At 40.7% G+C, this 26,384-nt stretch overlaps 1 protein-coding gene across 1 annotated transcript in view; it reads right to left on the reverse strand.

Annotated features, from left to right (window-relative positions):
• LOC126162485 (uncharacterized) overlaps positions 1 to 25,434 on the reverse strand; it is a 45,228-nt gene extending 19,794 nt beyond the window's left edge. The window contains exon 1 of the mRNA XM_049919028.1: positions 25,180 to 25,434. Coding sequence (XP_049774985.1) covers positions 25,180 to 25,261 — 82 coding nt within the window. The 5' untranslated portion in view covers positions 25,262 to 25,434. The remainder of the gene's footprint in view (positions 1 to 25,179) is intronic.
• Positions 25,435 to 26,384: the final 950 nt, after the last annotated feature.

The raw sequence follows: 26,384 nt of genomic DNA on the forward strand, positions 1-26,384 counted from the left end.
CTGAATACAAAAATTTGCCATACATGTTGGTGGTTAACTTTGGTACACATTATGACATTGCCATTGTACTTCCATCATGTTTTTGTATTTCCAGTACCACTTCAATGTGGATTTGTGTCACTCAAACGACAATCTTACTTCTCTCATTGCTGCACTGTCATCTGCTGGAAAATGCGTGCCAAGATCTGTTGAGACAACCCATGCTACCATGCAGAATTGAAAAGGTATGTCATGTTGTTCCAAAGATATTAACTATCAAAGAGTGTCTACATTTTTCTGGACCCCTCTGTATTTTCCTCCTCCCTACCGTCTCCATTGTCTCAGACGTTAGGTACAATTCCAACTGATCTTTCATCTCTTGCTGTGCACAGTGAGAATACCTGAACCGTTCACCTGGTCTTGCCTTTTCTAGCAGAAAAGTGTTCAAAGTATTAATTATGGGAGCTGTAATTCTAGGAGATGTTAATATCTATTTCCACAGCCTCTGACAATATCTCCTGCAGCAGGACACAAAATATTAGCAAGAAAGATACGTCAAAGACCCAAATGTCTTGTAACATAAAAGTATTCTATCCATTGTGACCTTTATTTTTTGTCTCTGCATCCTTGTCATGTACTAGATACAGCCATTTTGCACCAATATCCCAAATGCAATGACTACATACTGTCTGATGCTTCATTAAGCCCATCTCACATGGGATAAGATTCATTGTATGCTTACTTACTGGTTCACAACAAAGCTCCCAAGGGAACTCGATCCTCTGCAGGGAATTTTGCATGCTTTTTGCAATAGCCCCAATGTTACTTCTGTTGCAGGATTCTCTGAATGCTATCTGTATTGGCTGATCAGGAGTCCTGTTGGTGTCTGACGTCACATCTTACAAGGTAGGGTCTCACAAGGAATGCTGATTAACCCTTGAGCCAGTTGCTTTGCAATACTACTCAGAAGATTGTAATGAAACTATTTGGTAAAGATTCTCTCGCTTCTCGTAGTCTCATTCATCAGCTGTGTGACAAATTCCATTCCATTTCATTAATGGTCATGGTTGTGGTATTTCATAATTAAGTCACCCACTAGACAAAATTCAAATAGTTTACAATGAAAAATAGGTGTCACTATGAGTTTGCTTCTGCTGTGTGTGAGGTCATACAATGGTGCATATGAAATGTAGCTAACATATTGATTTTTTTCTTTAAATTTGGGACAAGATCTGTACCTATCTTCAATTACCTGAAAAAGGATTGTGTGTAGAGCACTCACTTCTGCTTGCAGGCCCAACGGTGAAGTGAGAATTAAATATTCATAACATTTCTCATTACAATGAAATACAGTCAAATGCAGATTTTTTCAATGGAACAATGTAATTTTTTAAGGGTCATCAACAGTTGGTGAAATGAAAATTGTTGTGGGTCTTGCAACAACATAAGTAAAGAAATTATGGTTTATTTTATTCCAAGAATGCGGTTTTTCATAAATTGCTAACCTGTAGTGCCCTCAGTTACTAGTTTAATAATACACTATTCCAGGATTCCACAACAATTTCAACTGCAGTAGAATGTTGGTGAGGTGAATCTTTGTAAAATCTGGTGTGTTTAGGCAATGCAAAAGTATGGACTAAAATTAGTCATGCTCAAGTGACACCAAGGATCTGTGAGTGGTGATTCAAGCAGACTGGGATTTTTGTAGTAAGATGTCATCAGATACCTATTTGTATCCCTGCCATGACCATAGGTCAAATGCATGAAACAAAGGGATTAACATTACCAACTGAGAATAACAGATTATCAACACATTGTATGACATTGTGGGTTGCTTGCTGGAACTGTAGTTTTTTGATGCTACCAATAACATCATCTTCCATTCCAAATTTCATTCAATTTGGAAATATAATTCTAGATGCAACCATTATTTTTAATAGGGCCTGTCTTGTTTGTCTGTCAGTACATGATGCTCCCAAAATTATTTTTCTTAAAAAATAACCACTTCTAATATTTTCTTCCAATTATTTGTTCCACCATTGCAGAAGAATAACCTTGCTAACTGAAGTGTAGTTTCATATACAGCCCTACCTAAATAGCGAATTCAAACTAGGTTCTAATTCAGTTACTGATTACATCCAAATCATCATTCGTATCAACAACTTTCACTAAAAAATTTTGGAGAGAGAGTCTCTCATCTCCCTGCATTTTTAATGAAGATTTGAGTGTAATGTCTCATAAGCATAACTGGAGACAAAGCACAAACCCTGGATGGACAAGGATGGGGACATGAACCCAATATTATCTTCTTCAAAGTACCATCCTGACATTTACCTGAATTGATTTAGGGCAACTGTGGAATACTTAAAAATCAAGAGGCAGCTGGGGACTTAAACTAATATTTATGAGTCTAATGCCTCAATCACTAGGCCACTTAGTGTGACCCTGCATTTTAATCTGAATCTGCACATGGCTGGAAGAACAGGGATGAAAAATATACAGCATCCACATCCTCTTTGTTAGTGGAAGTCCAGTAGCAATCTGAAAAGTACAGTTTATACAAGACCATCACCTCATCTAAGATGTGTGAGGTGGGCAATGCTGCAAAGTAAGGGATGGCCTACAGGGGTAAAGTGCAGTGGGATCTTTGTGTGCCCCGGGACCAATATGGTAGCAGTGAAGGCCCTATGGTGAAGTTGTGATAGGCTAACTAGCTGACAACGGATCAATAACTAGCTTTCAACAACAGAGCTAGGCTCGGGAAGGATGGCTAAAAAAAGACAATGACCTGGCAAGGCAAACACACTATGAATTGGAACTTTGAACATTGGAACACTTGCAGGAAAGGTAGAAGAAATAGTGGATATGATGGAAAGGAGAAAGCTAGTGATTTTAGGCATGGTGGAGACAAGAGGGAAAGCAGAACACAGTAGGGAACTGAGGAAAGGTTACAGATTATATTGGAGTGGAAATGAAGAAGGAAGACAAAATGGTGTGGGAGTTGTTGTGAGGGATGGTCTAAAAGAAGAGATACAGAGAATAAGTGACAGGATAATAAAGATCAGAGTAGTAACAAACGGAAGAAGTGTGGAGGTGGTTCAGATGTATGACCCTGAAGTGGGCTGCTCTTCTCAAGAGAACAACGACTTTGAGGAAGAACTGCAAAAGCATTTAAATGGACAGGGGGTAATAGTCACTGGAGGCTTGAATGCAAATTTGGGAGTGAAAGAAAAGGGTATGAAAATGTACTGGGGACAGAAGGATGGGGAAGCAGAAACAAAGAAGGAAAGAGACTGCTGGAAAAAAAAAAAACAGCCACAAAATAGTGTGGCACAGCAGGAATCTCCTGCAGAACTCTTTGATGGATTACATGCTCTATGATATGAAAATAAAGAGGACTAGAATTGATACAAAAATACTACTATCTTAGGCAATGGATAGTGACCACTTGTTACTGGGAATGAGCATGAGAATTATGAAAGAATGAAAGAAGACGGAGGACCAAGAAGAGAGAATTAGAGTATGGTAACTGAAGGGAAAGGAAGTCATGGACAACTATCAGGAGATTAGAAAAGAAAGGTTACCAAAGAATGAACTAAAAACAGGAGAAGAGGGATGCAAACAATTTCAAAGTGCTATAGTAGAAACTGCAGTAGCTCTATGTGAAAGTAGAAGCAGCAGAAAATGGTGGAAGGAGAGGCTATGGTGGAATAAAAAAGTCACGGAAGTAGTGGGAAGGAAAGACAAGGCCTCCAGACTGTGGTTCCAGAAAGGAATGAACTAACAAGAGAGGAGTGTACGAAAAAGAAGAAAGATGCAAATAAGGTATTGGTTGACAAGAGAAGAAATTGGGTGGAAAAATGGACAAAGATGATAGAGGAAGATAGCAAAGGCACTAAGAAAGTACTGTAAAGAATGGTCAAAAGAAAGAGGAGAAGTTGAGAGAGAATGCAACAACGATAGATGGAAATGTCAATGAGGTTAATAACAAAGACACCACTGAAGACAGTGTGGAAAGAATACTTTGAATATCTGCTAAATCTGAATGGACTTGGAGATAAGAATAACAGACTAAAGAATGTAGAAGTAAACTCTGGTAGGAGGGCAGGGAGGGGGGGGGGGGGGGGGGGGGGAGGAGCTGACATGGAAAGAAATGGAAATGACACTGGGCAAGGTAAAAGGAGGAAAGGCAGTGGATATGGATAAAGTAAGTATCAAAATGGTGAAGGCAACAGGGGAGGTTGGGAAACAGAGGCTGTATCATATGATGAGGGTGGTGTGAAATGAAAAGAAGACTCCAAAAGATTGGAACACGGCACTAATTATTCCTATGTTCCAAAAGGGAGTAGGAAGGATTGCAGAAACTGCAGGGGAGTCACAATGACACCACACTGTGCCAAGTTACATAAAAAGGTCCTGGAGAACAGAAGAGGAACAGCATAGCTTCAAACCTGGAAGGTCAGCTGTTGACCTCACATCTGCAGTGAGGTAACTCCAGGAGCACCATTATGAATTTGGGGAAGACCTCATGATGCCTTTCTCAATATAAAAAAGGCATTTGACAGCATCTGTTGAAGAAAGATCTGGGAAGCACTAGAAAAGAAGAGAGTGGAAACAGATATGACAACCAGAGTGGAGGAGATATACTGTGAAGTCTGAGTTGTGTAAAAGTGGGAAATAAAAGGACCAATTGGTTCCAGCAAACAAGTGGAGTGAAACAGGCTCAGTGTTTTGTAACTTCTCCACTTCTTGGATGGCAAAAAAAGCTGGAGAAGACAAGATGGAAGCAATGGTGTTTGTGGATGACTTGATGATCTGGGAAAACAGGGAGGAGGAGATTCAGGAACAACTGTATGCTTGAGAAGAAACTGTGAGGCAGTATGCGATAAAATTTAATGTAAACAAAAAAAAAGTGAGATTCAGGTTACAGTTAGAAGGAATAATAGACAAACTATCATAATACGGATTGGGGGTGAACAACTGAAGACAGTGGAAAGTGTTAAGCACTTGGGAAGTGTGAATAGGAAAATGGAAGACATGAGAAAGAGGTCAGTGAATGTGGCAGAAACATTCCTGTGATGTGTTAGGAGCCTGATCTGGAACAAAGACATCCCAAGAAGTTAAAACATCCAGTATTGACCCATGCATCTGAAACATTAGTAATGAAGAAACAAAGCATAAGGGAAACAGTGAAAGAGGAACACTTGCAGAGCAGGAGCATCAAGGCTAAGATTGTATGGGCACTTAAAGAGAATGAAAAACAAGAGGATTCCCACAAAGGTACACATAATGGAGATGTGGAGGAAATGACCACAGGGTTATTGGCTGTAAGATGTGCAGGAGTGTGCTGAAAAAAGAGACAAGGACTGGACCAGACTGAACACAGGAAAACAGTTATAAAACAGGACTAGAAGATGCAGCTGGGGCTTAAAACTGTTCAAGATGAAGGTGATGACAGTTTACAGTGTGCAGGGTAGTTAGATTCATTCCACTTGGCAGCATACCTCTTATGAATGAAGTTTCTTGGTTGGTGTAGTCTTATTAGTGTGTACAGACTGTTTATATTGTTCACATTTATCCTACAGTAAATCTCATATACCTCAGAAAACTGGACTGCACTCCTCCCAGAATGTCATTCTCAGTTGGAAAATCATCATTCACAGTATACAGTAGACTTCCTCACAATTAAACCCAAAGCACAATATTCATTTATTTTATTTTATTTTGTACCTAAATGCAATCAAGTTGTTTCCATAATTTGGCATCCGATAAGGTCTTGTCATTGGTCCATCAGGTGGCATTTTAGTAGGTGGACCTGATCTGGCATTGAACCATATTTGTACACTGTCTACTTTGATCAGGGGGAGAAAGCAAGTCAGCATTGGGGGGGGGGGGGGGGGGGGGGGGGAATGTCCAGGCTTTCTAGTTCTGTCCACATTTCCAGTGTGTGGATCTGATTGGCATCCACTACCACTCAAGTTCTTTGCAGGAAGATTTTCCATACCATACATGGCTTCCAGCTGGTTAAGATCCATGCAGTGGCTCACAATGGTTGGCATCCATCTTTGGCCTCTATACATCTAACCCATGTTTCTGTACATATTATGAGGGTGGAGAGAGAGCGACAGGGTGCAATGTTGATGAAGGCAGAGAGTTTGCATAAGGGTTCAGTTCAAGGATCCTGGCACAATACAAACTGACTAATTTATTGCACTGTTCACCTCCTTTGTATATGAGATACAAACAAAGAGCCTCCCCAGAGATGACTGAGACCCACAATCAGATGCACTCTTAAAATACTGGCTAATGTCCAAAAGCTGGTAAAACACGTGAATGGAGATAGCGTACTTATCAGATGATTAGATGCTCCTTTCACATTAGGGGCAAATCTGACTTTTTTGAGCACACAATACAATTTGTTGTTTTTACAAAAAACTTGTAGATTTTTAACATGCTCTCTTTCAAATCATGTATATTCTCAGATTAAAATCATTCTAGTGTTTCTGACTACAGTTTACAATTCCTTTACCCCCATTGCCTATATTTTAGTCATCTGGATACCATTAACTTTTCTCACACTTAGATAATACCCTGCTCCAAAATCCTATTCTATCAAAAGTGCAATTCACTATTGTCTCCTGTCCTACACCTAATAATTTCTCAGTTTCTGACATACACAAATGTACTGATTTTATTTCTCCTCCTCAGTTACATAGGCCACAAGAGAAATTCACTGTCACTTTTGTTTGTTAAAATAATATATTTTTCATTAACAGCTATGTTAATGATGAGCACATATTCAAACAAGATTGCCTTAAAAATGATTAGACTTAATCATCAGACCCCTACATTACAATATGATGCTATGAAATATTACACAAATATGCAAATCATCAAAGTGTCTACTTCACGTTAACATCCTAAAAACATGACATAAAGTTCTCTAATTAATGTTCATTGTTATTCACAAAACTGATGAGAGATTCAATAGCATTAATATATGAAAAAACCTAGACATTACTTATCAACTAAATAAATAGTTGTAACAAAACCCATGATGTCTTTGAAAACAACTATACATATAAAATTATGATTACTAAACTTAATATGTACAAAGCAAAAAACTTTATCTATACAAAATGAATAGTAACATGGAAACTATTGCTCAAAACACTAACAAGCCATCAAACTGTCAAATTCTTCAAAGGAAGAAGCCCTGTATGGAGACCAGTGTTATATATAACGAGGCACAGTGAAACCTTCGCATTTGTTTGACAATGTGCTGCTAAAAATGTAGTAATCCAGAGCAGAAATCTAATATACAAGTGCAAATAATCATAGCAGCATATACTATGTCTGCAGGACATACTGTCTGATCATTTAGTAGTTACTGAGATTGCAATGTATGTGACATCCCTGCCTTTGCAGATATATTTTTCAGAATCACATAAACTGACGTTTCTGTTTCATTATATTTTTCTTTTTGTTTAATAGTTTACCAGAATATCTAATACAATGGATGACAATATTATGAAAAGGATAGATGGCTACTTACCACATAGTGGAGATGCTGGGTCGCAGACAGGCACATCAAAAAGACTGCTAAACAAATAAGCTTTCAGCCAAAAGTACTACTTCTGAATTAGACAACATACACCCACACATTCACTCAAATGCAACACAAACACACACACACACATACACACACACACACACACACACACACACACACACACAAAACCACTGTCTCTGGCTGACAAAGCCAGACTGCAGGCTACAGTGCATGATGGGAGGAGCAATCTGGGTGGTGGAGGTAAGGAGGAGGCTGAGACAGGTAGGGAAGGAGAGAGAGAGAGAGAGAGAGAGAGAGAGAGAGAGAGAGAGAGGGGGGGGGGGTGCGAGAAAGGAGAGAAGTAAAAAGACTGGCATGCACTGGTGGAATAGAAGGCTGTGTAGTGCTGGAGTTGGAACAGGGAAGAGGGTAGGTGGATGAAGTGAAGGTTGAGGCCATGAGCATTATGAGAATGTAGGGTATATTGCAGGGAGAGTTCCAACCTACATAGTTCAGAAAAGCTGGTGTTGTAAGAAGGATCCAGATAGCACAAACTGTGAAGCAGTCATTGAAATAAAGAATGCTGTGTTGGGCAGCATGCTCAGCAGCTGGGTGGTCCAGCTGTTTGTTGGAAACAGTTTGCCAATGACCATTCCAGCACAGAGACAGTATTTTAGTTGTCGTGCCACGTACTATGCAGTGCAGTAGTCGCAGCTTACCTAATAGATCCCATGGCTGGTTTCAGAGAGAGGATGTATGGGGCAGGTCTTGCACCTAAGTCTATTACAGGGATATAAGCCGAAAGGCAACGGATTGGGAGGAGGGGTTGCACAATAATGGACAAGGACATTGCATAGGTTCACTGAACAGCGGAATACCACTGTGGGAGAGGTGGGAGGATACTGGGTAGGACATTCCTCATTTCAGGGCATGATGAGAGCTAATCGAAACCCTGCTAGAAAATGAGATTTACTAGCTCCAGTCCTGGGTGGTAATGAGTCATGAGGGGAACGCTCTTCTGTGACCAGACGGTGAGACTTTTGGAGGTCTTGGGTGACTGGAGCGATAAGGCATGGGAGATCCATTTCTGTACAAGGTTGGAAGCGTGATTTCCATCTGTGAAGGCCTCAGTGGGTCCATTGGTATATTTTGAGACAGACTGCTTGTTACTACAGATGCAATGGCCACAGATGGTTAGGATGTATGGAACGGGCTTCATGGTATGGAATGGGTGGCAGCTGTTGAAGTGGAGGTATTGTCGGTGGTTGGTAGGTTTGATATGGACAGAGGTGATGAGGTTGTCATCTCTGAGGTGAAGGTCAACATCAAGAAAGGTGGCTTGTTGGGTTGAGAACAACCAGGTGAAGAGAATTGAGGAGAAGGTGTTGAGGTTCTGGAGGAATGTGGATGGGGTGCCCTCACCCTTGATCCAGATCATCAGTGAATTTGAAGCAGGTGAGGGGTTTGCTATTTGAGTAGTTAAAAAGGATTCCCCAAGATGGCCCATGAACAGGTTACATATGACGGAGCCATGTGGGTGCTGTTTGTTTGTATGTGATGCCTTCAAATGAGAAGCAATTGTGGTTGAGGATATAGTTGGTCACTGTGACCTGGAAGGATGTTGTAGGTTTGAAACCTGCCAGGCATTGGGAAAGGCAGTGCTCAATAGAGGCAAGGCCATGGGCATTAGGGATGTTGTGTAAAGGGAGATGGCACCAATAGGATTGGTAAAGGAAATGCAACTGTGGAGAGTTGGTGGAGGAAATGGTTAGTATTTTTTATATACAAGGGTGGATTGCAGGTAACAGGCTGAAGGTGGTGTTCTATGAGAGCAGGGTTTCTCTCAGTGGTGGCACAGTAACTAGCCACAATAGGGCATCCTGGGTGGTTGGATTTATGGATGGTAGGAGTGCGGGCAGTGGTAGGTGTGAGGAGAGAAATGGACTCTAGGGAGAGATTCTAGGATGGGCCTAAGGAGATCCTGTTGGATTTCTGGAATGAGGACGCTGTGGCAGGGTTTGTAGGTGGATGAATATGACAGCTAGTGAAGTCCTTCTTCCAGACAATCCTTGTGGTTCAAAACAACAGTAATGTAGACTTTGTCAGTAGGTAGGATTATAAGATTGAGATCAGTTCTTAGATGCAACATTGCGGTACTTTCTGCAGATGTAAGGTTCGTTTGCATTTTGACAGATTTGGGGAATGATGGTGAGACAACGTTTGAGCTTAAGAAATTCTGGAAAGTTAACAGGGGGTGATGAAGGGGGGATGAAACATTCAAAGATACTTCTGAGCAACTCTGCAATACTGATGATTTAAAGGTGCACTCTGTCTGACCATCCCAATTTCAACCCTGCTCCTAACTCCCTACCCCACGGCTTATAACCCTGCAATAGACCTAGATGGAAGACCTGTCCCACACACCCTTCCACTATCACGTACTCCAGTCCTGTCACTGGCATCTCCTACCGCCATCAACGGTACGGCCACTTGTGAAAGCAGCCATGTGATCTACCAACATAGCTGCAACTACTGTATTACATTCTACATGGATATGATGACTAACAAGCTATATGTCTGTCCATATGAATGGCCATTGCCAAACTGTGACCAAGAGACAGCTGGCCCACCAAGTTGCTGACCACACCGGCCAATACATTGTGCCCGACTACAGTGACTGCTTCACAGTCTGTGCCATCTGGATTCTTCCCACCAACACTAGCTTCTCTAAACTGCACAGGCGAGTACACTCCCTGCAACATATCCTTTGTTCCCATAACCCCTTGTCCTATTCCTTTGCTGATCTGTATGCTCCACCTGCCTATTCCCTTCCCTACTCCCACTCCAGCCTTACACAAATGTAAGCACCTGTTTAGTCTTTTCCTCTTCTCTATTTCTCTCCTCCTCTTTCACTATAGTCCAGGCATCATCTCCTGTCACCCCATCTCGCATCTCCCCCCCCCCCCCCCACCCACGTCTCTTCTGTACCCCCATCACCCACCTCAGCAAAGATTACTGCTCACCTCAGATCTAGTAACTGTTCGGCCTAAGTGCTTGGTGATGAAAGTGGCCGTCTGTGTGTGTGTGTGTGTGGCGGGAGGGGGGGGGGGGGGAGGGGGGTGGTCTACGTCAGACAAAGGGTTTAGTCCAATAGCTGAATATTCTAGCAGCATCTTTCGTTGTGCCTGGTGCCTGTCTGCCACTCAGTATCTTCTCTATGTGGTGGATAGCATCTATACTTTCTTACTGTTGTCACTCCATACCGAATTTTCCATTATTTATTTATACCGATAAACCATGTGCTTAGATGTTGTCACTGCTATTTATTTTATTGTGTGGTTAGTGTGTAGAAGTTTACTATGGACAATTAAATTGTCACAATTATTGTCATTTGGAATCTTCGATTATATTTTGTACTATTTACTTATGCAATAACTACTCCATTCAGGCGACACGCTTTGTTGGTGCTGCACATTTTCACAATATTAACCGAGATAAACTGATGCTGCAGTGTCCATCTTCAGCACATCAGTGTAGAGGTTGTTACAGAAGCAGTTATGTGAGAAAGCCATTCAAAGATGCCTTTGGAATTTTTCTTTGAGACCGCTTGAGACAGAGTCATGATCTGATCTGAAATTCTAGATTCACATATTTTACTATTCACTGTAACAATACTGTATTTTATTGTATTGTTATATTGAGAAATTTCAAACATTTGCAAGTGCTGCGATAAACTCATATTGTTACTTTCAGTTGTGGGCTGAAACTTATTTATGCTCTTTTATAATTTTTGAGAAAAGTACACCTAGCCTCTTTCAGAACAATCATTCTTTAATTTCATTGCACAATTACATCATAAGTCTTATTTTTTAGAATTTTTGGACACTTACAAGACTATATTTCTGAACATTTCTGTAAGTTTCAAGTGCTGTAGACAACTTATTTTGAAGCAGTCAGCGTTTGTGATTCACAGCTACAGCCAAAGAAAAGATCACCCATATTATCAGTGTACATCAGTGCAAATAAACATACACTTTTGAGAATTTTTGACATTATCATTGTCATGTGCATAAACTAATTCACAGTAAATCAACATTTGTGATTTAGCTATTGTACCACACACTTTAACTAACATATTGTGTTACATCTAGTTTTCCCTTTCACGAGGAGTACATATTATCTACACTTATCATCAATTAAGTCTTTTTTTTCAAGTTTGTTAGTGACCAAAATCAACCACAAAAAGTTTTCACTAGTAATCTTTACCACAGGCTTTTCCATTGCCTTAACAGAAATCTTGTCTTATGTATTTGGTTCACTCCTAATAGAGTATTAGTATTTATTTGCTCAACATGTTAAGGTAGTCAGCAAGCTTAGTTCAAAATTATTTGTTCACTATCCTGTAAAACATTGAAACAGACACAGTGCACCCCCACTGTGAATGCTGTTCTTGAACATAAGATGAGATAGCTGATGTCCGTAAGCAGCTGGAAATCTCTGTAGCTACTGTCATATGATCGGCAACTGCTGTGAATCAGTGTGTTGGAGGAGCACCCAGAGTCATGTACCTGAAGTATTATGCTCTCCTGTGGATCCTGTCTTCTCCGCAGGAAGTATGGGATCTGTCATTACTTGTCCTCTTGATTGCAGGTGACATATCAGTGGTAGAGCTAGGCATCCAGTACATGGCAGACAGGGGCCAGGGAAGACGCAGTGTGTTATATCAATCCTCTTAACCAACAAGTCTGAGGTGGTGTCTTTCACTGAAACTGAAACTCAGCTATTGGGACTCATTTCACCTGTTTTGGAGGAATCTGCTTGGCTGTGTGTCAAGAGGAGACAAATTCAAAAGGGTAGGAATCTACTGATCGTTGGTAGTTCAAATGTATGGTAAATAATGGTACCACTTATGGAAAAAGCAGCAAGACAGGAAGGAATATCAGATGCACTAAGTGTGTATGCCTATGGTCCTCATTCAACATGCAGAAGAGGCTATTCCAGTAGCCACTAAGGGAAAACAGTGGAGCCAACTATGGACTGTGGTGCACATTTGAACAAACAATGCCTGCCGTCTGGACTCCAAGGTCATACTTCGATCATTCCAGTGACTGACAATGGAGTTTGAAAATAGCAGCCTTGTGCATGAAGTTTCAATAAAGCTCACAGTTGACAACATTATCGCCAGGGCTAATCGTGGACTCCTGGTCCTGAGTCGACTGGAAGTACTCAACCATTTACTTTGAATGTTCTGTGACAACCAAGGCTGTGACTACCTGGTCTTGCACCATAGGGGTGAGAACTGTATGGTCCCCATAAATAGGATAGGAGTGCATTACACATCACAGGCTGCTACCCAGGAAGCTGATACTGTGCGGGATGCACGCAAGGGTTTTTAGATTAGGCGACTCTCCATACGGTTCAGAATGACAACTGTAAGAGACTCAGAAGTACAAGTGTAAGAACCAAAGAAATGCCCCTCACAGGTGAGAGTATTAAAATCCTAGTAGTTGACTACCAAAGCACTTGCAACAAAGTCCCAGATTTTGAAGTGGCACTGAAAGGCAGTGAAGCTCAGGTAATACTAGGTGGAGAAAGCTGACTAAATCCTGATATTGATAGCAGCGAGATTGTGGGAAAAAATTTTACAGTATATTGAAAGGAAATTCAGATGTGTATTTGTCACAGTAGACACGAAACTCAAATCCACTGAGACAGAAATTGAAGCTGCATCAGGATTGTTTGGGCAACACTCAGTGTCAGGTGTGGGCATTAAATAGTAATGGTAACCTCCTGGAACAGGCTGTTGAGGATGTCCACATCAAAACTGGCAACAATGATTACCAAATTACAAAGAACAAAATATATCTTCAGTAAAGAGAGAAGGAGCACTGCCATATCTCAATGAGGGACTCTGAACTGTCAGCACAGAACAGGAGCATGTAGGAGAACTATGGCTAAAGATTAAAAGAATAGTTGACCATGTACTGGGCAGATACACTGAGGTGCCAAAGGTCATAGAATACCTTCTAATATTGTGTTGGACCTCCTTTTGTCTGGTGTAGGGCAGCACCTTGACATGGCATGGATCCAATAAGTTGTTTGAAGTCCCCTGCAGAAGTACTGAGCCCTGCTGCCTCTATAGCCATCCATAACTGCAAATGTGTTGCCGGGCAGTATTTTGTGCATGAACTGAACTCTTGATTATGTCCCATAAATCTTGAATTGGATTCATGTCAGGTGATCTGGGCAACCAAATCATTTGACCAAATCATTTGCTCAAATTGTCCAGATTATTCTTCAAATCAATTGAAAACAATTGTGGCTCGATGACATGGAGCATTGACATCCATAAAAATTATATCATTGTTTGGGAATGTGAAGTTCATAAATGGCTGAAAAATGGTCTCCAAGTAATCGAACGTAGCCAATTTCAGTCAATGATCAGTTCTGTTGGACCAGAGGACCCGGACCATTCCATGTAAACTTAGAACACACCATTCGAGAGCCACCACCAACTTGCACAATGCCTTTTTGACAACTTGGGTCAATGGCTTCATGGAGTCTACATAGCACTCGATTCCTTCCATTATCTCTTACCAACTGAAAATGGGACTCATCTGACCAGGCCACAGTTTTCCAGTCACTTAGGGTCAAACCGATATGGTCAGGAGCCAAGCAGAGGCGCTGCAGGCAGTATCATGGTGTTTGCAAAGGCACTTGAATTGGTTGCTTGCTGCCATAGCCCATTAATGCCAAATTTAGTTACACTGTCCCAATGGATACAGTCGTCGTACATCCCAAATTGATTACTGTGGTTATTTAATGCACCACTCCTCTCGGCTGTTAAGTGAAGGCCATTGGCCAATGCATTGAGCATAGTGAGAGGTAATACCTTAAATCTGGTATTCTTGGCACATACTTGAAATGCTGGATTTCGGAATATTGAATTCACTAACGATTTCCGAAATGGAATGTCCCATACATCTAGCTCCAACTACCATTTCCTGTTCAAAGACTGCTAATTTCCACTGTGCAGCTATAATCCTCTCAAACCCTTTTCACATGAATCACCTGAGTACAAACGGCTGCTCCATAAAGCACTGCCCACCAATGCAACAATGCACTGCCTTTTCATAACTTATGGATGTGATACTACCACCATCTGTATATATGCATATTGCTATACCACAACTAGTCACTTCAGTGCATGCACCCAGCAGAACAGTTAATAATGGGAGGTACCCTTCTTGGTATACAGTCACTTAAAGAAACTTTTACGGAAGCAGAGACTACTGCATAATAGGTAAAACAAAGCCCAGATCTATAGACAGAGAGATGCTGAATGAAACTCATTTGGCTGTCAGGAGAGCAAGGCATGAGGTATTCATTGACTACCATAGCAGAATAATGTCACGTGATATTTCACAAAACCCAAGAAAATTCTGATTGTATGTAAAGACTGTTAGTGGCACTAAAGTTAGTGTTCCGTCACTTGCGAATGAGACAGGAAATGAAACTGAGGGTAGCCCACAAAACACTTGAAAGCTTATTTTCATTTACAAGAGTTCCTTTACAAAGAAAAACCCAGGAGAATTGCCCCAATTTAATCCTCGTATCACTGAAAATATGAGTAAAATTTGAGATAGTGCCAATCACTTTGAGAAACAGCAGAAAGTGTCAAAATTGAACAAAGCTCCAGGACCAAATTGCATCCCTATCAGATCCTATATTGAATTTGCAGCTGAGTTAGCCCTTCTTCTAACTCTACTCTGCTATAGATCTCTCTAACGGAAAATTGTGGCCTTTAATTGGAAGAAAGGACAGATCACGCCTGTTTACAAGGAGGCTGGTAGAAGTGATTCACAAAACTACTATCCAGTATCCTTGAATCGATTTGTTGTAGAATCTTAGGACATATTCTGAGCCCAAACATAATGAGGTATCTTGAACAGAAATATCAGTCATGAGAAACCCACCTCACACTTTTCTTACATAACATACAGAAAGCTTTGGATCAAGGCAGTCAGGTAGATGCATTATGTCTTGATTTTCAAAAAGCATTTTACTCAGTTACACATCAATGCTTATTGTTTAAAGTATTACCATATGGGGTATCAAACAAAATTTGTGACTGGATTGTGGACTTTTTGGTAGGGAAGACCCAACAGGTTATCTTGGATAGAGAGACATCATCAGATGTAGAAACAGCTTTGGGTGTACCCCAGCAAAGTGTTTTAGGACTCTTGCTGTTCTCGTTGTATATTAATGACCTTTCAGACACTATTAATAGTAATCTCAGGCTTTTTGAAGATGAGCAGTTACCTATAATGAAGTACTGTCTGAAAGAAGCTGCTTAAATATTCAGTCAGATCTTGATGAAATTTCAAAGTTGTGTGAAGTCTAGACTTGCTTTAATGTTTAGAAATGTAAAATTGTGCACTTCACAAAATGGAAAAAAAATCTTGTGTCCTAAGACTATAATATCAATGACTCACATTTGGGATCAGACAACTCATACAAACACCTGGGTGTAACACATTGTAGGGATATGAAGCGGAATCATCACACAGGCTCAGTCGTGGGTAAAGCAGGTGGTAGACTTCAGTTTATTGGTAGAATACTGATGAAATGCAGTCAGTCTAGAAAGGAGATTGCTTTCAAATCACTCGTGCGACCCATTCTATAATATGCTCAAGTGTATGGGAGAAGGGCAGTACAAATTGTCACAGGTTTATTTGATCCTTGGGAGAGTGTCACAGAGATACTGAAGAAACTGAACAGGCAGACTCTTGAAGATATATATGTGGTGTCACCGCCAGACACCACACTTGCTAGGTGGTAGCTTTAAATCGGCCGCGGTCCATTAGTACATGTCGGACCCGCGTGTTGCCACTGTCAGTAATTGCAGACCAAGCGCCACCACACGGCAGGTCTAGAAAGACGGACTAGCACTCGCCCCAGTTGTACAACGACTTTGCTAGCGACTACACTGACGAAGCCTTTCTCTCATTTGCCGAGAGACAGTTAGAATAGCCTTCAGCTAAGTCCATGGCTACGACCTAGCAAGGCGCCATTAACCATATCTGGAGAGAGTCTCATTTGTATAGTCAAGAGCGATGTACCACAAGGATGAATTAAAGTTAAGTAAACAGACGCTACGTACTTTTCTTTAGTGCATTAATAACGTATCCTGTTCCAGACTTCACGCCCTTCTGCGTTAGATAACATGCATTTCAGCCTCCTCTATCTACAAGGTGTTGGCACATTTGCCAACATATCAATATATATCTATCTGAAGAAAATTTATTTATAAAGTTTCAAGAATCTGTTCCAAATTACAACTCTAGGGAAATACTACAACCCCTTACATGCTGCTCACAGAGGGATTGTAAGAACAAAATTAGATTAATTACAGTTCACAGAGGCACTTCAACAATCATTCTTCCCACATTCCATATGTGAGCAGAAGGGGAAGAACCCTAATAATCACAACAATTTGACGTACTCAGTGCCACGCACTTCACAGTGGTTTGCAGAGTATAGACATAGATGCAGATGTAGATGTAGATGTAGCCTTTAGCATTTCTACAGCACAAAAGTGTTACCCTTTGGGGCCAAGTTTACACTTCATCTTCATCCACTTCCACAGATAATACTATTCATCTATTCCAGCACAGTTTTTTGTACACATGTTTAATTTGATTTCACTAGAAAGATTTGATATTACTTTATTGTATGGTATCCACACTTGCATGTCACATTTCTCAGGCTTCCATCTCTTAAGACTTTCATATTATTAATTATTTCATTACTTCATTGTTTACTAGATAATTAGGGACTATTAATGTTGTATTTTGCTTACACTTAGGTGTTTTCATTGACTGGTGAAAATGGCTCCAAATTCAAAACAGTAGGATTAGGGTTTAATGCCCCTTTGACATTGAAGCCGTTAGAGTTGAAACATGCTCGGAAGGTTTCAAGGATGAGGAATAAAATCACAGAAAACCTAAATCTGGATGGCTGGATGAGGATTTGAACCATTGTCCTCCTGAATGCAAGTCTAGTGAGATAACCACTGCACCACATAGCTCAGTAAAATTAAAGCAAGCTTTCTACTAATTAGAATTAGCTCTTCCTTTCCCCTCTCTACCTTTAAAAAATTCTCAAAACAGAATTTAATGCTTTTCCTATGAGATAGTGTCATTGGTTTATTCAACCATATCATTGTACAGTTATTTACTGTGATTTCCAAATCTCTCCTGACAGAATGTATACATGGTATGTTTTTGGATGTTTGGTGTAGCCAACAGGCACACATAAAAGTAGAAATACATGACATTATACTAAGCTTCAGAACTATTAGTTTCTACTTCTGGGCGTAAGAAGAATAGCTTGGGGAAAGGAAAAAAAGGACAAATAACACATTCCTAGAAACGAGGGATCCACCTGCACACTACATGTAAACACACATATATATAGTAAGCTAGTTTTTACAAAACAGACAGATTCCATTCCTTTTTCTAATACAAGTTTGGGATTAATAGCTAAACCAGACAACAACTGGTAATTAGGCAAAGTTCAAAGTTGGTTTGCATGACAGCTTTTACCATGTAACTCAAAGATAAATGTTAGTAAGTCGCTACTCACACTCAGTTTTGAAAGTGGAGATATGGTGGTAAAGAGGCACACACATTCAGAAATATAGTCCAATGAGATAAGTTATAGTATAAAATTCCAGTACTGAAACAGACACATATGTAGTAAGAATGAATGGGAAAATTAATACAACAAACTGTAGAAGATTAAGAGAAAGCAAATGTTTAAAGACGTTTGCTACTGTGCATAAAGTATGCCCCACTTCCATTTACAATCACTAACAGGATATTATGAAAATGAGGGTGGTTGGGTAATGGTAAACAATGTGGCCTCTTAAACCAGTACCACGCCAATGTTGTAATAAATATGATTTACCATTTTATGGAACTGATTTACCATTCAACAACATTTACAGTTAATAAGTATTACAGGAAATATGTGTGTTAGTAAGTAAATATTCTTACTTTAAATAGATATAATTGATTTAAAACCTTTGGCCTTTGGGGGGGAGGGGGGGGGGGTATCTGAGATTTAAGTTACTCACATCAGAAATTTTTGCCAATAAATGTGGAAAGTATCTCACTGCCGATGGTCCTGTTTTCATGTGAACTACTGCTCAATAGGTGTAAAACAAAGCAAAGAGCTATGGATAAAGAGATACTGACTGAAACATGTTTGGCCTCCAAGAGAGCAAAGAGTGAAACATTCAATGACTACTGTAGCAGAATATTGTTGAAATACCTTACACAAAATCTAAAACAACTCTGGTTGCATGTAAAAGCTGTTAATGGCACAAAAGTTAGTGTACAGTCAAAAAGTTAGTGTACAGTCAGTCACTGATGAGACAGGAACTGAAATTGAGGGTAGCAAAGCAAAAGCAGAAACGCTTAACTCCATTTTCAAATTTTCCTTTAAAACGAAAACCCAGGAGTATTGCCCGAGTTTAATTCTCATACTATTGAAAATATGAACCAAATAGGTACTAGTGTTTGTGGCTTTGAGAAACAGCTGAAGTCATTAAAACTGAAGAAAGCTACAGGGCCAATGGAATCCCTATCAGATTCTACATTGAATTTGTGGCTGAGTTAGCCCCTCTCTTATTTACAACAACTGTCATTGCATGGCTGCCCCTCTCATGGAACTGACACAACTGACCTTTCATGAAATGTGTGTTCTGTTAACCACCTATTTCACTGACACTGCCGTGTCATTGCATCCCGTATGGACTCTACCAGTGTTATAAGCAGCCTAATCAGTCATGGGTGGCTGACCTGCAGGGACTTAGTAGGAAATGCCATTTTGTGACTCCAGTAAATAAGTAATTCGATGCAGAGGAGTGGCTCCAAATAAACGAGGTGTATCATGACACACTACAATTTCAGAACCCTATTTTTGAGGATGTTTTAAATTGGGTTAAATCCTTGGAAGTTCCCCAGCCCCAGGCTGTAGATTACAATTCCGGAGTGAGGGGGCAGCCATCACGTCAGGTGCGGCAGATGGATCCAACTTTGTTGACACAGTAAATGTGGCAACAGTAGAGTGCCAACACCACTGCACTGCAGCTCCACCTCATAAACAAGGAAAGAGGTCTCAGCTGCCCAACTGGCATTCATTTCCATCATGTCTGGACTGTATACTGCCTCAACAGGTGGGCACAGTGCAAGGCATACTGGAAGGAAGGGTGTTTCTCATCTGTCTGCCATGCTCTGGACAAAAAACACTTGCTTCAACAGGAACTAATGGAAATTAACATGATTTCTTCTGAGTCCCACACCACAGAGGTGTTACATAAGAAACTGTTCATCACACTCACTTTGCACAATAACCAAGTTCAGCTACAGGATGAACCGGTGCCTCTATGCCCCTGTTAAACACTCAAATGTATCTCCAGCTGGGAGTACTTCCCTTAACAATCCACAGCTCACTGCTTAGTGGTACATAACAAGTAGCGCATTCTACTCGAAGAACAACTCACAATCATGGCGATGTACAAAATGTTATATGACACCTCACCTTCCTTGTTGTTCATCATACAGATACGGAGAATCTATTTGACTTCAATGTTTTTCCAGCTTTCTGATTTGTCATCAGTGACTCGGTCCACCTGGTCTCAGAATAAGTACTGCTTTTGGAGCTGGAAACCTTCACTAAGGAGTAGCCTGACATTTTCTCTGGAGATCTGAGAAAAGTGAAGAACTTTGTGGTGCACATTACATTAAAGAAATCGACCCACCCTTGCTTCTTCCATTCATGACCCATACCGATCACACTGAAAGATGCTATCAAGAATGAGCTAGATAGATTGACAGCCATGGATGTCAATGAATCCGGGTCTGCAAGTGAGTGAGCAACACCTGTGGTAACTGTGAAAAAAAAAACATTGGGGAAACTGCACCTTATCGGAGACTTAGGTTATAGTCAATTCCCAGTCAGAGATCAATACGTATCCCATTCTGAAACCAGATGATCTTTTCTCTGCACCTCCAGGAGGTCAGTATTTCATCATGGTTGATGTCTCTAGAGCTGGCTTGCAACAACCTCTGGATGAAGAATCATAGAAAATCCTGGTAGTAAATACGCCACAAGGATTATATCACTTCAGAGTTTTCGTGGTGAACAGTGTCCTAGCAATTTTTCAATGGTCTCTTGAGCAACTGCTGCAGGATGTTTCAGGCTGCATAAATAATCTAGACGACATTGTAGTGACGTAAGCCACAATGGAAGAATGTTTAGGAAACTTTCAGCGGCTGTTACACTCCTTCCAGTCCTTAGACCTCAAATGCAATCTTAGAAAATCTCTCTTTTTGTTTTTCAACCGTTGGTGGAATACCTAGGACATCATCAACTCTCAGAAGCTGGTCAAAAGCATCATCGTGCTTCCTTGCCCCACAAATTTAAAGGAGCTCCAGTCCTTCTTGAGAAAAGTAATGTATGATGGAAAATTTAACCCAGGTGTGGAGTCAATTGCACAACCTTTCAACAACCTACAGAAGAAGGGCATGACTTTTGTACGGTCGGAGGCACATGAGCAGGTGTTCAACACCCTGAAGCAAGCCCTCCCAATGGCACAATGTCTCAGCACATTTCAACCAGGCACATAGCTAGCGGTGGTGGCAGACGCCTCTGAATGGGGCCTGAGGACCATCCTGGCACACAGAGATGTGGACACTTCTGAACATTCATTCACATTTGCATCTAAGATGCTCAATGCCACCCAGAAGAGATACTTGTAAAAAGAGAGATATGCCCTCACGATCATCTTTATGCTGAAGAAATTTCATACATTTCTATATGGAACGAAGTTTCACTTCATTATGTATCATAACCCATTGACCTCTCTCTTTGATCCTTTAGCAAAGCTACCTGAGAAGACTGCTCACCGACTCCAGCACTGGGCACTCTTTCTCAGCAGACACTATTACAAAATTCATTCCTGCAATACCGCTCAACACACTAATGCAGATGCCTTGTCCCAACGCATGATGGGTCCTGACCTGGAGTTCAACCAAGATGAGATCTTGTGCTTCCAGCTGGGTGGAGAAGTGGCCAAGGACACCATCTTACAAAAGGTACTGCAGTACATACAACAGGGATGGCTGGGCCACATTCCCGGTCGGGACTCCAATCGGTTGTGACGTTACTTCCACCTTCAGCACCTGATGGAAGGAGTTATCCTACTAACCACAGATGAACAGTCTCCCTGGGTAGTCCCAACAGAACCTCTATGACCGACAGTCTTATGACACCTACAATAAGGTCAGGGGGGCATCTTGTGAACTAAACTGCACATCCAGTGCATCTGTACTGGCTGGGCAAAGGTCGGCATGTCAAACATCTTATCTGCAACTGTAATCAGTATCAACAGCAGCAAACGGCTCTCTGCCAAACATTCTCACCTTGGCCGACACCCTTACACCCATGGGAGTGGATTCATGTTGATTTTGCAGGCTCCTTCCTGGGTACTACCTGGTTGATTGTCATTGATGTGAACTCCAACTTTCTGTACGTGGTCAACTGTTGGTCCACAAGTGTGTAAGCTATGGTTGCAGTGCTCAGCAGAATGTTCCTTTGTTGGTGATAGATAACTGAGCTCAATTTCAGCCCCTGGTTTTCAGCAAGTTCTGCTGGAGAGATGGGATTCAACATCTGATGCCTCTGCATTTCCACACAGATGAAGAAAGACATGGCCAACGCTCCTATGGATGAGGTGCTAACACTTTTTTTGAGTTCCTACAGTATGACACTGATAGGAGCTCCTCCACGTCCATCAGCCATGCACACTCCTCCATCACAAACTGTCAACACCTGTGGGGCCATCTGTGGTGCTGTCTCGCCACTTGACTGGGTATTTGCTTGTTGGCACAGGGCTTTTGACACTAGGACAAGTGGCCATCCAGCAGCAGCACAGACACCAGGTGTTAAATTTGGCCGTGGGGGACGGGACAGTAACACCTCATTAAAATTAGCTCCACCTCCAACACAGGACCCAGCCTTTCATTTCTCTTCCCTCCTGTTCCAGCCCTCTGGTTCTCAGCCCCATTCATCAGTCCCAGCCATGCTCTTGTTTCTTCTGTTTACAAGCCGCCCAAAGTGCGGTGGGACATTTGATGTTCACATTGTATATTTATGGTTTAATGATATTATGGGCAATTTTAATAGTAACCTCGAACATTTTTCAGATGATGCAGTTAACTACATTTAAGTACTGTTTGAAAAAAAAACATCTGCATAAAAATTCAGTCAGATCTTGATAAGATTTCAAAGTGCTGTAAAGATTGGTATCTTTCTTTAATGTTGATAAACATATAACTTCATAAAAGTAAAAACATAATATCCCATTAGTGAGAATAACATCAATGACTCACAGTTGGAATAAGTCAGCTCATACAAATACCTGTGTGTAATATTTTGTTGGAGTATGAAAGGAACAACAACATAGTCTTAGCTGTAAGTTGAGCAGGTGGCAAACTGCAGTTCATTGGTAGAATATTAGGGAAATGCAATTAGTCTACAAAGGAGTCTGCATACAAAACACTCATGTGACCTATCCTAGAATATTGCTGAAGTGTGTGGGATCCATATCAGACAGGAGTAACAGAGCCTAAGGAATGAATACACAGAACTGCGGTACAAATGGTCACAGGTTAGGTTTGTTCAATCCAGCAGAGAGAGTCCTTAAAATGCTGAAAGAACTGAACTTCTGCATTTCTGTTTTATTTCATAAGATTCAGCTTTTACAAAAGTATAAAGCTAAAAACTGTAGCAACTGAGGGCTAGAAGAAATTAGGTCATCATGAAGGGACTCTGTGATGCGTCACAAAAGGATAAAAAGTATATGTCAACCACTGTTGTCATTAATTCACTATTTTTGGTGCAGTAATATAAATGTTCACACATCTAAACTCCAAAGCTTCCCTAAATTGTATAGTGGTGCTTACCATATGTACCATTATCAAATCCAAATTTATTTAACACACTGTATGACAGAAGATACTTTTCAGCCCATTGGCTGTTGAACAGGTACTACAGCAAGGCTTACAACTCTCAAAAAATGATGTCTACTCTGCAGGAATCAACATGGATTCTGGAAACAGCAATCGTGAGAGACCCAACTCACTTTATTTGTGCATGAGACCCAGAAAATATTAGATACAGGCTCCCAGGTAGATGCCATTTTCCTTGACTTCCGGAAGGTGTTCAATACAGTTCTGCACTGTCGCCTGATACACAAAATAAGGGCCTATGGACTCTCAGACCAGCTGTGTGGCTGGATTTAAGAGTTTTTATCAAACAGAACACAGCATGTTGTTCTCAATGGAGAGACATCTTCAGACGTTAAAGTAACCTCCGGCATGCCACAGGGGAGTGTCATGGGACCATTGCTTTTCACAATATATACAAATGACCTAGTAGATAGCGTCGGAAGTTCCATGTGGCTTTTCGCGGATGATGCTGTAGTATACAAAGAAGTTGCAGCATTAGAAAATTGCAGCGAAATGCAGGAAGATCTGCAGCGGATAGGCACTTGGTGCAGGGAGTGGCAACTGACCCTTAACATAGACAAATGTAATGTATTGTGAATACATAGAAAGAAGGATCCTTTATTGTATGATTATATGATAGTGGAACAAACACTGGTAGCAGTTACTTCTGTAAAATATCTGGGAGTACGCGTACGGAACAATTTGAAGTGGAATGATCATATAAAATTAATTGTTAGAAAGGCGAGTGCCAGGTTGATTCATTGGGAGAGTCATTAGAAAATGTAGTCCATCAACAAAGGAGGTGGCTTACAAAACACTTGTTCGACCTATACTTGAGTATTGCTCATCAGAGTGGGATCCGTACTGGGTTGAGAAAGGAGATAGAGAAGATCCGAAGAAGAGTGGCACGTTTCGTCACAGGGTTATTTGGTAAACATGATAGCGTTACGGAGATGTTTAGCAAACTCAAGTGGCAGACTCTGCAAGAGAGGTGCTTTGCACCACGGTGTAGGTTGCTGTCCAGGTTTTGAGAGGGTGCGTTTCTGGATGAGGTATCGAATATATTGCTTCCCCCTACTTATACCACCCGAGGAGATCATGAATGTAAAATTAGAGAGATTCAAGCGTGCATAGAGGCTTTCCAGCAGTCATTCTTCCCACGAAACATATGCGACTGGAAGAGGAAAGGGAGGTAATGACAGTGGCACATAAAGTGCTCTCTGCCACACACCGTTGGGTGGCTTGCGGAGTATAAATGTAGATGTAGATTTACTGCTGTGATCTGTGCATTGCTTTTTCAGAGTTAAAGGGAAGCTGTGCAGTTTTACCTTTAACTTTTGTGTGTTGTTATTTCTCAACTCCCTATTCAACTTGACGGCACAATTACTTAATAATCTATAGATGAAATGAATATTTTTCCATTTATGTGTGTACTGATCACAACACAACTTTCTGAATGCCTTTTCTCTCTCTCTCTCTCTCTCTCTCTCTCTCTCTCTCTCTCTCTAAGAACTATTGATTTCAAAATAATCATTTCAACTACTACATGTTAATGATTTTTTGATCTACCTTTCAAGCCTGACACAAGAACTCTCCAAGGCTGGCGCTGTCCATATGATGCAAGGTTCCCTCTAACTAGAATGTATGGCATTGAAGCTGAATACCACCAGCAGTCTTTCGCAATGATTTATTAAGTCTGATAGTCACTTAAAATGTCATGGCCATTAAAACTGTTTGGAATTAAGAATTCACTTTATCTTCCAAAAGAATTCTTATGCGTGTGAGCCTTTGGTGACCTCCTGTACTGATGTCGTATATAGCATTCTGAAACAAAGAAATTAAAAGTACATCAAAATAAAAATTAAAAAAACTACAATATCATTATTTGTAAGGTGTTCAATTATGCAAGCAAATGCTACACAGGACTAAACTTCTACAAATGGTACAGATTCCTAACGTGCGGCATTTAAGATAAGGGATCATTTATTAGCTTCCTTAACACAGTCCTCATCTCTTCTTGTTACTGCAAACAGGAATAGATGTAGTTTCCTTATATATAGGTGTAGTTTTTTCATATCCTCCATGAGTCCAAAAAGAGACATGTACACAAAATGGGAAGTTAAAACTGTGCCAGGATGTAATTTGAACTTTGGCATCTTCCTGTTGTGGACAGTACTCTTCCTCTTGTGGCACTCAAACACATCCTAAAAACTGACTCAAAGCTCAAAATCCATAAGCACTTAGAATAAAAATCATTTGTCAAGTAAGTGGTCTCTTTCTATCTTCTGTATATTTTTTAATTGGAAATTGAATCACAGTGAAGGCATATACACAAACCAAAACACAGTATGGGTTGGGTAAAATATATTGGTTGTACTTGTCGCTATTATCGTGGTTTTCAGTCCAAAGATGGTTGGGTGCAGTTCTCCCCAATACTCTATCCTGTGCAAGCCTCTGAATGACTACTGAAACCTACAACCATTTGATCCTGCTTACTGTATTCATCTATTGGTCTCCTTCTACAATTTTACCCCCACACTTCCCTCCAAGTCTATACCAATGATTCTTTGATATCTCAGAATGTGTTCTATCAACTGATCCCGTCTTTTAGTCAAATTGTGCCACAATTTTCTTATCTCCCCACTTCTGTTCAGTTCCTCCTCATTAGTATTGCAAACCCATGTAAGCCTCTGCATTCTTCTGTAAAGTTTTTATGTCCTCTTACCAAATTTTAAAACCTTCTCCAAATTTTTCTTGGTTTCCTTTACTGCTTG

This window comes from Schistocerca cancellata, chromosome 2 (genome assembly GCF_023864275.1).
Source record: "Schistocerca cancellata isolate TAMUIC-IGC-003103 chromosome 2, iqSchCanc2.1, whole genome shotgun sequence".
Taxonomy (NCBI): domain Eukaryota; kingdom Metazoa; phylum Arthropoda; class Insecta; order Orthoptera; family Acrididae; genus Schistocerca; species Schistocerca cancellata.